The 13,966-nt window shown below is 41.0% G+C and overlaps 1 protein-coding gene across 6 annotated transcripts in view; it reads left to right on the plus strand.

The window, feature by feature from the left end:
- Positions 1 to 13,966, plus strand: part of syt7a (synaptotagmin VIIa) — a 452,949-nt gene that overhangs the window by 426,716 nt on the left and 12,267 nt on the right. For all 6 annotated transcript variants that reach the window (XM_052029168.1, XM_052029172.1, XM_052029170.1 and 3 more), the window contains 2 exons: positions 4,561 to 4,730; positions 13,823 to 13,937. In XM_052029168.1, coding sequence (XP_051885128.1) covers positions 4,561 to 4,730; positions 13,823 to 13,937 — 285 coding nt within the window. The remainder of the gene's footprint in view (positions 1 to 4,560; positions 4,731 to 13,822; positions 13,938 to 13,966) is intronic.

The following is a 13,966-nucleotide window of genomic DNA, read 5'->3' on the forward strand; positions in this document are numbered from 1 at the left end:
CAGGCTAGTAGTGCAGGAGTCCCCTCTGGTCATTCCCCTAGCTAACAAGTGTACCATGTTGGTTACTGTTGGGGGATACGGTCTCCAGAGGAGAACAGCACTGATAGCCCAGTTTGTGGCACCACAGTAGTCGCTGCTGTATTAGGGTTGTGGGGTGGGGGGGGGGGGGGGTGGGTGGGAAGGAATAAGACTGGGAGAGCAATAGTAGTAGGGGATTCTATTGTCAAGGGGGTCAGATAGGTGTTTCTGTGGCCACAAAAGAGACGTCAGATTGGTACTTTGCCTCCCTGGTGCTAGGGTCAAGAATGTCTCTGAGTGCTGCAGGTAATTGAGTAAGGGGAGGGTGAACAGCCAGAGGTTGTGGTACACCTTGGTACCACACATAGGTAGGAGAGGGGATGAGGTCCTCCACATGAGTTTAGGAAGCTAGGTAACCGCTTAAAGAGCAGGACCTCAAAGGCTGTAATCTCTGGATTGCTTCAGGTGCCTTAAGCCAGTGAGTATGGGAACAGAGGGAGAGGTCAGTTGAATGGTTGGCTGAAGGGAAGGTGCAGGAGGATGGACTTTAGGTTCCTGGATCATTGGGACTGTTTCTGGGGAAGATGGGACTGTACAAATGGGATGGGTGGCAGAATGGAATCCATCCTTGCTTTGGGGTTTACTAGTGCTGACGGGGAAGGTTTAAACTGAGTTGGCGGGGGAAGGGGGCTCAGAGTTATTGCCCAGATGGAGAGGTACACTCACCTAGATGAGGAAAAGTTAGTAAGTCCAGTAGGCAGAACATGTGAGTCAGTTAACATCAAGGGAATTCACTGCTAAACTGCACCTATTTTGATGCAAGGAGTTTAACTAGTACAGTAGATGAACTCAAAGTTTTAATTAATGTGGGGTCTACGATATCATTGCCATCACTGAGACATGGTTGAAGGACGTGCAGGACTGACAACTCAATATCCCAGGGTAAAATTTTCAGGTGAAGTGGAGGAGGGAGTAAAAGGGGCAGAGGTATTGCAATGTTAGTCAAAGATGGCAATACTTCAGTGTTGAGGGAGGATATCCAAGAAGGCTCCTCAAACAAGGCCATATGGGTAGAGATTAGAAACAAAAAGGGTATCATCACTTTGCTGGGGGAGTATTACAGACCTCCCAACAGTCATCAGAAGATAGAGCAACAGATATATAGAGAGACATCAGAGAGAGATGCAATAAAAAAGTTATTGTACTGGGGGATTTCAGTTTCCTAAATATTAACTGGGGTTGCCTTAGCTTTGAAGGCTCAGATGGGGTGGAATTTTTTGTAGTCTGTCCCGGAGAAGTTTTGTATGTAGATAGATGTTGCCAAGGATGGAGCAGGTCAGGTTAAGAGGGGACATGACTGAGGTATATAAAATTATGAGGGGTATAGATAAGGTAGACTACAGGAAACTTTTCCCCATACCAGATATAAGTAGATAGGTTTAGGGATAGGGTGAGGAGATTCAGAAAGGATGTGAGAGGGACCTTCTTCACCCAGTAAGTACCTGGAATGCACTGCCTGAGAGAGTGGTTGAAGCTGGGTCACTGACAGCATTTAAGAAATGTCGAGATGTGCACCTAAATCACCTCGGCATGGAGAGCTATGGGCCAAGTGCTGGGTGATGGGGTTAATATGGAAGGGTGTCCATTGGTTGGTGTGGACGAGTTGGGTGGAATGGCCTGTTTCGATGTTCTTTGATTCTATGAGTTTATGATTAATGTAGGATTTTACATAATTACGTTTTGAATAAATAATGTCAGTTTAATGCTGCCTTTGTCTTGTATGGCTCAGTATGATACGTGAACTTGTGGGAAGGTGGATTTTTTAAATGGTGGTGCATTTTGAAGCAATTGGATGACCTGTAACAGAGTTAGACCCAGCTCAGGAACTGGATTTCCACTTCAGTTCCACTGCCTAATTTCAGTGCAGACTTCAGGTGCTAAAGGCTGTTATTTTATTTTCGTAAGACTTCCAAATCTAATGTGATAGTGACCTCCAATGGCAAAACATGAATACTACACTGACATTTAGCTGCGCCATGTCAACAGAAATAATACTTCACAAAATATATATAAAAAATTTTCTCACCCCTTGTCCGCTAATGCCACACAGATTATTTTCGAGGTGTTCATCTGTCCTAAGTATAATGTCGACCACTGACTGAAACTGGTTCCTTTCTGATGTGGCATTGACAAGCACCAAGTTTAAAAAAAGCAACAGACAATCTACTGGAGAAACTCAGCAGGTCGAGCAGCATCAGTGGGAGAAAGGGATTGTCAACGTTTTGGGTTGAAATTCTGCATCAGGATCCCCGCACTAGTTCCTTTCTCCCACTGATGCTGCTCGACCTGCTGAGTTCCTCCAGCAGATAGTTTGTTGCTCCAGATTCTGCAGTCTCCTGTGTCTCCAGTTAAAAAAAAGACCATTCATTCACCATTTCCCTACCACACCACCCCAATACACATATTTACTTATCTCTCCTCCTTTCCAGAGCATGTAATTACTTGTAAGCAAGATCCAATCACTTATCCAACTAGACGTTCAGTATGTTTAAGCCCAGACAATGAGTATCAGTCAGTTCTGCCACTGGGGAAAAAAGAAATTTGTGTCCAAATTTGCCACCTTATCCCATTATCCAACAGAGAAAGCTGGATAGCAGACAGAATTGGATCTTTCCTCTATGTCCCAAAGCAAAAATTTCTATTTTTCTGCTTGGTGCCCACCTGATCCTAGTTAGTGAGAATTACCCAACACCCATGCTGGTTACATGCACTCTCCTCCCAAGCATCACTTCCTCCAGTACTAGATGTCGGGAAGTGTAACAATTCAAAATGATTGGAGCGGTGAAAGTAAATCTCAGTCCTTTTCCTACTTCTCACCTTAAGGCTATTCAATAATTAGTGTTGATATAAAACCACTTTAATGGAAACATTAACCCAATAATTTTAAACAACCTATTGCTTCCATTTAAAATAGTGGACAAAGTCATTTATAGACGTCTAAACATCGTCTGAACATTCTAGCTTCAAGGGATCTGTGATGCTCTGTATAAGGGTTGACAAATTAGTGGTGCATTTTTGGCAGCTTGTCACATAAGACTTAAATGAAAACTATGTGAGAATCTATTGTTTTGGATTTTTAACAGTTGAATGTACAGACAGTTCTTGTTTGAAGGTACAAACTCAGGTCAAGCTATGAACAGAACACCCTTAATTGGAGCCAGGAACTCTCCACTAAACAGCAGTTTCAAAGTACTGTAGGATACATTCAGTTCTTCAAGATACCCTTACACATATATACACTACACTGCTTCTCCTTAAGCAAAAAAATTAATCCCCTACAAACCATCAATTATGCATTCAGATAACTATTTACATCAATGTAGAGCTGTAAATTCAAATGGTGATTTATTCTCTGGTTCTTTTTGTTGTCTAGCCCTTTGCTGAAAAATGCACTTTAAATCTCTGAAGTACCCACTTGAGGCACTAGTAGTTTCAGTGGATCATTTCTCCAGATAGGTGTCAAACACCTGTAACTGTTGCTTCAACATAATTGTCCCCATAACTTTGAATGCATTGTATTAGGTATTCTGGATCACCATCTTCTTGGTGTCACCTGTGTGCAGTAAACTCTCTGTATAAAACTTGACACAAAAACTATTAATTCTTGTTAATAACTGAATTAGATATACTTATACATTTTGTTTGGTACATTGCTAGATACCATGGACTCAGTTGCAACAGTCTATACTTGGCTGGTTCTTAAAGCTTTCCATATTTGTATGTGCGCTTCCACTCTATTTTCAGCAATGTTAAGTCACCTTGAGGGGGAACCAGCTGATGAACAGTGTGCTGGGCATGTCATAGCATGTTGTGTGGAATCTTGCCTTTCCAGCAATGAATACATGCTATTCAAGGGTTTTTATGTTACTGCAAAAAGAGAACCAATAGAATCAGTATAACTTGGTAATATGTGTTATTGAAATGATTATTATTACCATTTATTTTGTCATCTTTTGTTCCTTTTTTTCTTTCATTTCATCACAATCTGATCACCAGTACTAGTACTGTATTTTGTCTTATGTTCTTTCTCTGTTGTTTGAAGGGCCGTATCAGCTACAAGTGGTAATTGAAAATTTATCTGAAAGCAATAATGATATTATATGTATTATTGCTGTTTTGAAGTTTTGACACAATGCATCAAAACTAATATATCAAATAATGAATGAATCAGAGTTTAATGTGCACTTTCATTGGTGAGCTTTATTATTGCTTGATATACTTTGTGTAATGTTGCTACTAAAGCCTGTCCCAAGATGCTTCTAGCCATTAATACTCACCCTTGAGTTGTACATACAGGCTTAACACTTTGGGGAACAGAATCTTTATTACACTTGTTTTTTTAACCATTAAAGGAGTAAGTTTGTAATATGAAAGCTTTATACTCCAAGAATTACATTTTCCTGAATTGCCAATGGCAGCTACAATGTGTTTTGTATCTCCCTCTGGTCATACAGCTGACCTCACTATATTTTCACCCCTCAGGTTTCCCCTACGAGAAAGTGGTGCAGCGAGTTCTCTACCTCCAAGTCCTTGATTACGATCGTTTCAGTCGAAATGATCCAATTGGAGAGGTATCATTACCGCTGAACAAAGTGGACTTGACACAGACACAGACATTCTGGAAAGAACTAAAGCCATGCAGTGATGGAAGTGTAAGTGACACTCAGTTTTACTTCACGTTGGCCTTGTTTTACAGCTCTTAGCATACAGCGCAAGCACACTGTTTCAGTAATTATGTAGCTGGACTATGGTTATAATAAAGGTGCTGCCATGGATTCCTCATCTGTCATGAAGTAATGTGCAGAGCAACAGCAGGAAGCATCAAAAACTTTAAACACTTTGTCTGGTTTCTTCAAGTTTCTTCTCAAACTGTGCATGTGTGCCCATACACAAATCTTCAAATTCATCATGCACGATCAAGGCACTTTTTCACATATAATACACTGCTTCCCACTATAAAAGAAAAGAATGAAATTGGTGTAACAAAATTTATAAATTTAAAGTTTAACCTGTTAATTAGGCTTTGAATTATCTTTTATCTTTGTAACTATACTGGGTTTGCTTCCTTGATTTTGTACATTCAAAAGATGCTGTTGGTGTTACAACAGTCTCTGAACTCATTGAAGGTATCATTGTGGACCTCTTCTGTGACATCAATTTTTTTGTAACAGGACTCGTTTCCAGAGTATGTTCAAGCTCATGATCTTCTTCATTGTTCTCTTGGGCATCTTGCACTGTTATCAAATTTTTTACATAAATTGTGAATCTCCCACCTACTCCAACAAGATGATTCTAGGATCTGTATAAGTCCACGTCTCTCCGCACATCAATATTTTCATGTAATTTGAACCCATCCCCTTTATAACGTGTTCTGATGTTGCTTTGTTTCAACTGCCTTTCTTCCACCTTCCTTTCCGGTTAGGTCCTGTACCTTCTGTGCATCAGCTTTTCTGCAGGAGTGTATCCTGTCAAGAACGGTGTTGATCTGTAACTCAGAATAAAGTCTGAGAGTTAATGTTTTGTCATAAGACATGATGTGCCCTGCATGACCTGGTCCTTTAGTGCCCCTTTCACTGTACACATCGAACCCCCAGCCTCTCCACTTGAGGCTGCCTGATAAAGAGGTGTGAAGTAATGTCTGATCCCAATTTATTTCACAAATTGTTCAAATTGAAGTGAGCAGAATCTCCAGACCTTTACCTGATATAGTCACCTCTAGAAGACCATGTGTCACAAAAATGGATCTGAGCTCTTCAACAGTGCATTCAGTGCATGACTCCATGAGCTTCACCTCCGTCCAGTTTGAGTGACCTCCTCCAAGACCAGGATGTAGCCCACTCCTTTTCCCACGGGGATTCTGTGTCTACACACAGGAGTGGTCTTTTGTGCCGCTTCTATGACTAGAGTGGTGCTCTTCAGTCTTGTCAGATGGTGTACTTTCTGGCAGGTTCTTCCAGACCCCTGTCCATGCCTGATCAGTTGACATAGCTACGATATATTCCTTCCATGTTAACAGTGCCCACGTACTCTGAGTGAAATTCCTCCATTATTTTGCTTTATAATTCTTTGGATGTAGCTGCTCTATGGTCCCATTTGTTGCAGCTCAAATTTGGGGAGTTTCTGTGATATAAAGCATCATCTTCTCTTCCACTTATGCATCCTAAGCCGTCTACCCAGCCAAGGTATACACAGAAACTTATTTTAATATGGGATCCTTCTGTGAGGATGCCAGCATCAAGGGCAGTTGGGAAAGCAACCACATCTTTAGGGTTTCCATCTCAGTGTAGCACTGTCTGCAAGTGAAGTGTCATTCAGCTGATGGACAAGGTATCTTATTTATAGACCCCATAATTTTGTATATCTCAATCATGTCTCCTTTGAACCACCTCTGCTAACTGCTTCAATCTCTCCTCATGACTGAACTGCTCCATCCCAGGCAACGTCCTGGTGAATCTGGAGCAACACACAAAGGAGCTTGGTCTGACAGGTAAGGCAGATGAACTTAGGGCTTGGATAGCTACGTGGGACTGGGATATTATAGCCATTACAGAAACATGGCTAAGGGAGGGACAGGACAGGCAGCTTAATGTTCCAGGATACAGGTGCTTTATGTGGGATAGAGGCGGAGGAAAGAGAAGGAGGGAGTTGCATTTTTGATTAAGGGGAATATCACGGCAGTAGTCCGAGATGAAATTACTGAAGGATCATCCACTGAAGCTTTATGGGTGGAGCTGTGAAATAAGTAGGGGATGATCAAATTGTTGGGATTATACTGTAGGGCCCCAAATGGTCAATAGGAATTAGAAGAACAAGTATGCAGGGGTACTAGAGAAACAAAGGACTGCGGATGCTGGAATCTGCAGGGAGATTGTGCAGAGTTGTAAGAATAATAGGGTTGTCATAGTAGGGGATTTTAATTTTCCTAACGTAGACTGCGACTGCTACACAGTTAAGGGCTTAGATGGGGTGGAATTTGTTAAGTGAATTCAGGAAAGTTTCCTTGGTCAATATATAGAGGGCCCTACTCAGGAGAGGGCAAAGCTCGACCTACTCTTGGGTAATAGAGTGGGGCAAGTGACAGAGGTGGCAGTGGGGGGGAGCACTTTGGGACTAGTGACCATAGTTCTATTAGTCTTAAAATAGCTATGAAAAGGGACAAAACTGGTCCACAGGTTCAAGTTCTAAATTGGGGCAAGGTGAATTATGATGGCATGAGACAGGAACTTGCAAAGGTTGATTGGTGTAGGTTGCCTGTGAGTAAAGGGACCACAGATAAGTGGGAGGCTTTTAAAGGCGAGATGGTGGGAGCTCAAGGTCTGCACGTTCCTGTTAGAGTGAAGGGCAAGGTTGGTAGGGGAAGGGGACCCTGGATGAAGAGGGATATTGAGGCCCTGGCCAGGAAAAAGGAGGCATGGGTCAGGTACAGGCAGCTGGGATCATACGAATCCCTGAAGGACTATAAGGGATGCAGGAGTGCACTCAAGAAGGAAATCAAGAGGGCAAAAAGGGAACATGAGATAACTTTCACAGAGAAGGTTAAGGAAAATCCAAAGAGATATTATAGGTATATTAAGGGAAAAAGAGGAACTAGAGAGAGAATAGGGTCCCTCAAAGACCAAAGGGGACATCTTTGTGTGGAGCCACAGCAGATGGGCAAGGTGCTTAGTGAATATTTATCCTCTGCTTTTACCATGGAGAAAGACATAAAGACTTCAGAACTAAGAAAAGTAATTGGGGAGGTCTTGAGGACAGTTCGAATTACAGTAGAGGAGGTGCTGGATATCTTAAAAGGTACGAAGTTAGACAAATCTCAAGGGCCTGATGAAGTATATCCAAGAACACTGTGGGAGGCTAGAGAAGAAATTGCAGGAGCCCTGGCTGAGATATTTGCATCACCGTTAGCCACGGGTGAGGTGCTGGTAGACCGGAGGGTAGCGAATGCTGTGCCTTTATTCAAGAAGGGCAGCAAAGAAAAACATGGGAACTATAGGCCAGTAAATCTAACATCTGTGGTAGGCCGGTTACTGGAGAGGACTCTGAGGGATAAGATATACGTACATCTGGAAAGATGGGTTGATTAGGGGTAGTCAGCATGGCTTTGTGCAGGGGAGGTCATGTCTTACGAACTTGATTGAGTTTTTTGATGAGATGACCAAGAAAGTTGATGAGGGCAGGGCAGTAGACATGGTTAATATGGACTTCAGTAAGGCCTTTGACAAGGTTCCACATGGTAGGCTACTCTGGAAGATTAGATTACATGGAATGCAGGGAGAGCTGGCTAATTGGATACACAATTGGCTTGATGGTAGAAAACAGAGGGCGATAATGGAAGGTTGTTTCTTGGACTGGAGGCCCGTGACTAGTGGTGTGCCTCGGGGTCAGTGCTGGGCCCATTGTAGTTTGTCATCTGCATCAACAATTTTGATAAGAATGTACAGGCATGGTTTGTAAGTTTGCAGATGGCACTAAAATAGGTGATACAGTGGACAATGAAGAAGGTTATCAAAAATTACAGGGGGATCTTGATCAGCTGAGTAACTGGGCCGAGGAATGGCAAACGGAGTTTAGTTTGGATAAGTGCGAAGTGTTGCATTTTGGAAAGTAAAATCCAGTTTGGACTTTCACAGTGAACAGCAGCGCCCTGGGGAGTGTTGTCGAACAGAGGGACCTTGGCGAAATAGTACATGGTTCATTGAAAGTGGGGTCACAGGTAGACAGGGTGGTGAAGAAGGCTTTTGGCACGCTGGCCTTCATAAGTCAGGGCATTGAGTACAAAAGTTGGGTTGTACATTGTACATGCTGTGGTTGTACAGGATACTGGTGAGGCTGCACTTGGAGTATTGTGTTCAGTTTTAGTTGCCCTACTTTAGGAATGATGTTATTAAACTGGAAAGAGTGCAGAAAAGATCTACAAGGATGTTGCTAGGACTTGAGGGACTGAGTTATAGGGAGAGGTTAGGACTTTATTCCCTAGAGTGCAGGAGACTGAGAGGTGATCTTATAGAGGTGTGTAAAATCATGAGGGGCATAGATAGGGTAAGTGCACTCGGTCTTTTTCCCAGGGTTTGGGAATCAAGAACTAGAGGGCATAGGTTTAAGGTGAGAGGGTAAAGATTTAAGAGGAACTTGAGGGGCAACTTCCTAACACAATGGTGGTATCTATATGGAATAAGCTGCTAAAGGAGGTGGTTGAGGCAGGTACAATAACAACTTTTAAAAGATAGTTGGACAGGTACATGGATTGGAAAGGTTTAGAAGGTTATGGGCCAAATGCTGGCAAATGGGACTAGCTTGGATGGGGCATCTTGGTGGGCATGTACCAGTTGGGCTGAAGAGCCTGTTTCTCTGCTGTATGACTCTATGACTCTATCTGTGAGCTGGAGGAACTCAGCAAGTAAGGCAGCATCTCTGGAGGGAAATGAACAAACGATGTTTCAGGTTGAGACCCTTCATTCACGAAATGTCAGTGTTCATTTCCCTCCGTAGATGCTGCCTGTCCTGCTGAGTTCCTCCAGCTCCTTTGTGTGTTGCTCCAGATTTCCAGCATCTACCAGTCTCTTGCATCTCCATCCTGGTGAATCTCCTCTGCAACATTTCCAGTGCCATCACACCTTTCCTATGGTGTGGTGACCGGGAGGCAGAAAGTGTTATCGACAGGAGTTTCAGGGAGGTAGTCAGTCAGGTTCAGTCAGATAGATGGGTGACTGCCAGGAGGGGAAGGCAGGTAGTGCAGGAGTCCCCATATCAGAGGTAGAGAAAACGAAAAGACATAGATTTCAAGTAAGGTGTAAGAAATTTAGAAGAGCAGGGGGACTTTCACCTAGAGAGTGGTGAGTACCTGGAATGCACTCCTGAGAGGGTGGTGGAAGCAGAGTCGTTGACAACATTTAGGAAGTGTCTAAAAGTATTTGAATCACCTAGGCATAGAAGGCAACAGGTCAAATAATGGAAAATGGGATTAATACAGATGGATGCCCACTGCTCCACATGGACGTGGTAGCCCGAATGGTCTGTTTCCATGCTGTATGTCACTGACTCCGTTCTCCCCACATTCTGCCACACAATGACACACTGGGGGACAATTTACAGTGGGCAATTAATCTATCGACCTACATGTCTTTGGCACATGGGAGGAAACCAGAGCACCTGGAGGAAACCAAAAGAGAACAGAGAAAAGAGCTAGAATGTGTAAACTCCTCAGAGACAGCTCCGAAGATCAGGATTGAACCAGGGTCACTGGTACCATGAGTAGCAGCTCTACCTGCTAAGTGAGGTGACAGACCTCCTTTTGCTATGTAATGTTTTTTGGGGTGTCTTTGCCACAAGTGTTCACTTTTGTGCAGATGTTTGTTTTCTTGTGGAATTATCCTACAAGTGCACTCTGTCCTATTCTATTATTTTTGGTTTGAAAACCAGAAGTACAATTGATTCCAAAATATCAGATAATCTATCAAGAAGGTATTTATGTTTACTCAGAATAAGTATTAACCCATCCCACACACCCAACCTGAACACACCACAGAAACGGTCAATCCTTCCATCACACCTATACCACCAAACAATCACACAATTATAAATCCACCACTACAAAACTAAAACTTCTGCATACACTTTTTTTGTTCACAATACAACCTGATAAAATAGGATTCCGTGTAGTGCATAAATAAACTATGTAATTATTGAATTAAATTTAACTTGCTTTCTAACATTCTCATAAAGGGAAAAGAAAGAAGGTGCAACTTACCACTGATTAGTGGGGAAAATGTACCCTTCTCACTGAATCTAGTCAGTTCTAGAGACTTCATTCTGATGTTCCACCTCCTTAACAGGTAAGTCCAGACCATCTGTAGACTCCCTCTGTGTGTGCTGATTTAGCTGAGCAGGAAAACAAAGATTTGGAATCTGATCTCCCCCTCCCACATTCCCCATCCAGGGGTAGTCACTCAGTCTTGTAACCTTTAATCAGAAGCATGAAAGTGAAGTTGTGGAAAAATGATTACAAATAATGCAGCTGAATGGTATATTCATTAAACTTTCACCTATGAAATGTGGATTTAAAGGATATAAAGTAATCTCTATTAAGGAATTCATGAGTCTCGCAATGTCCTTGGCCATTTTCAGGTCATGTTGCAGAACATTGAAGGGTCTCGACATGAAGCGTCAATTGTCCATTTTCCTCCAAGAAGCTACCTAAACCACAGAGTTCCTCCAGCAATTTGTTTTTTTGCTCCAGATTCCAGCATCTGCAGTCTGTTGTGTCTGATAGAGTGTTCACCCTTCTGCTTCTGAAATCAAGAAAATCATATGGAGACATAACCAATAAGTTGAAGTGCAGTATCAGTAGTTTTGGTTTGAACTCTACTCTCAGATCAGAGGGTGCAAAGATCCCAAAGGGTCTGAGCAGAATGTCTACCAAACATTGTAATGAACAGCACCACACTGTTTGTGATTTCAGCTCAATACTAGGTATTTGAACAATGTATTATGACAGATACTTCTTCTGACTCACCAAGAGCTTGGAGTTGAAAAATCCAATTAAAGTACGCAGTTACATTCTGGTTAGTTTATTCAAAAATGAACTCAATGAACACAGGGGAAATACTATGTATAATCAAGGTTCCACTACAAAGAAATGTCCACAAAACACCAGACAACTTAAATTTTTCATTGTTATTTGGTTTGTGCTTGTAAGCAGAACAAAGGCAAGTTGGTGGATATTCATGTCACCATAACGTGTTGCTTGGAACATTGTGAGTGCCTTATATTTTTAACAATCTACCTGAAGTTTTTACTTTTAAATACATTCACCTGTCATTTGCATTAAAATATGAATCATAGATGTTGTTCATATGTTTATATAGTTGAGGAGCTACATATTAAAATTAACTTTGATTTATTAACTCAATGAATGCACAGTTTTTTGTAGAATTTGCCTTATTTAACATTAAAAAGAGTTCTACCCATTTTTATCATCGTTATTTGCCTAAGAAAACTGACTGTCTCACTGACAAGTATTTTCCAGATTCAATTCTCATAGCCCACATGGGTTATTAGTGTGTAGATTCTTGACTGCGTTACAGGAAGCATAAAAGATCTTCATCTCACTGCATGCTTAATAACTTTATGTCAAGGTTTTGAGTTTAGGAAAGAAAAATATATCGAATGTGAAATTTAACTAATCCTTGGTGAATTGCCAAGAAAAATATTCTCAGTGAGCATTTTCTGAACTTGTGTCACATCGATCGCTGATGAGATGCTCACCACCTGTCATGAACAGAAAGCAAAGATGTCAACAGTGAGAATTCTGTTCGTTTCAAAGTGCAGTGTGGAGAGAATAGTGAAATTATTTTTAGACCTTGGTGATAGCTGGCTGAGGACATTAGCCATGTCGGTCTCTCAAACCTCCTTTTGCATTGACAATAGAAGAGATGTTCATTAATCCTGGCACCATCTATACACAAAAAATCAAATTAAATGGCCTCTTTACATAACACGTAATCAAAAACTATTTTACATGTACAATCTCTGTTGGAGAAGAGAATGCAACATCCTTTCCACAGACTATGCATTATTTGAGTTTTGTACATTTGTACACTCCCCAATCAATGTAAGCATGCAGGTTGAAGCTGGGCATAGAGTTAGGTTGGAACAGGTGAATGAACAGAAGTAAAATATCATGAAGAAAACTGTGCTTGCTCTAATTGATGATCCAAAAAAAACGGTGAAATTATCAGGCATTGGTTTAATATTTACCTTACATTATTGAATCGTTAATGAGTTGCTTACATTTTTATAATGCTAAGAGTACTAGAAACAAAACAATTATTTCTCTTTCAATATTTTTGCAACTTTGTGCCCAATTTGTAACCAGGTTTTGTAATGTGGCATAGTGTCTGTTCCTCATTTCTATCAGTCTTTGAAGACATAAGCTTGGTGCAGCATTGAGATAGTGTTTTGTTGCCAGATATTATATATTTGAATGAATTGTTAAGTTTATGCCCCACCCAAGTCTTCAGGTGGATGTTCCCCATGTGTCTGAGGCAAAATTTCTCTCTTTATTGCTATCCCTTTATTTCCCTCTCCTTCCCCCACCCCACCACCACTCCTGAAAAAAATTACAATTATAGGTCTTTAAATTTATTTCTACTTGTTCATTTTTGCTATTATACGTATCTAGAAAGCAACAGTTGTTCAGTATTGAAATAATTTATCAAATGAAATGCTTTTGATGTATTAAGTCCAAGTAATTTTCTTTTTAATCTGTGTTGAAATGTAATTTCTCATTTCTAGGCTCGCGCACAACACCAGAATTGTGTTTGCATATTTGTTTCTGTGAATGTGACTTAAATTGATTGAAATGTTAACACGTATTATCTCCATTTTTCAGCAACAGAATGACCAGATGATTAATAATTTTGGTCTTTTCACCCGTAAAAATAGATTTAATTTCCTCAGATTTTAATAACCAAAGGAATCAGGGTAATAAACTTAACTTCTGTACCAAAGAAAAATACAAAAGAAATCTTCACTTCCCTTTCTGTATATTACCCTTCACTGTAAAATGTTGTTTTATGCGGTATTTACTGCATGCCCGTACATACTCACTTGACAGAAAATATTTACCATAACTTACAGCTGGATGCCTGGATAAGCATCCTGATAACTTTCTTGAAACCTTTGCCCCACAGTTAATTAAAGTGTGGGTCTAAATGTGAATAATTATGGTCTATGATTTTTATTTCAGGGAAGTCGAGGAGAACTTCTTTTGTCATTGTGTTATAACCCAACTGCCAACACTATCACTGTGAACATAATTAAGGCAAGGAATCTGAAAGCCATGGACATAGGGGGTACATCAGGTTGGTATAGAAATATTCCTGTTGATTAT

Source organism: Pristis pectinata, chromosome 14 (assembly GCF_009764475.1).
Source record: "Pristis pectinata isolate sPriPec2 chromosome 14, sPriPec2.1.pri, whole genome shotgun sequence".
NCBI classification, from domain to species: domain Eukaryota; kingdom Metazoa; phylum Chordata; class Chondrichthyes; order Rhinopristiformes; family Pristidae; genus Pristis; species Pristis pectinata.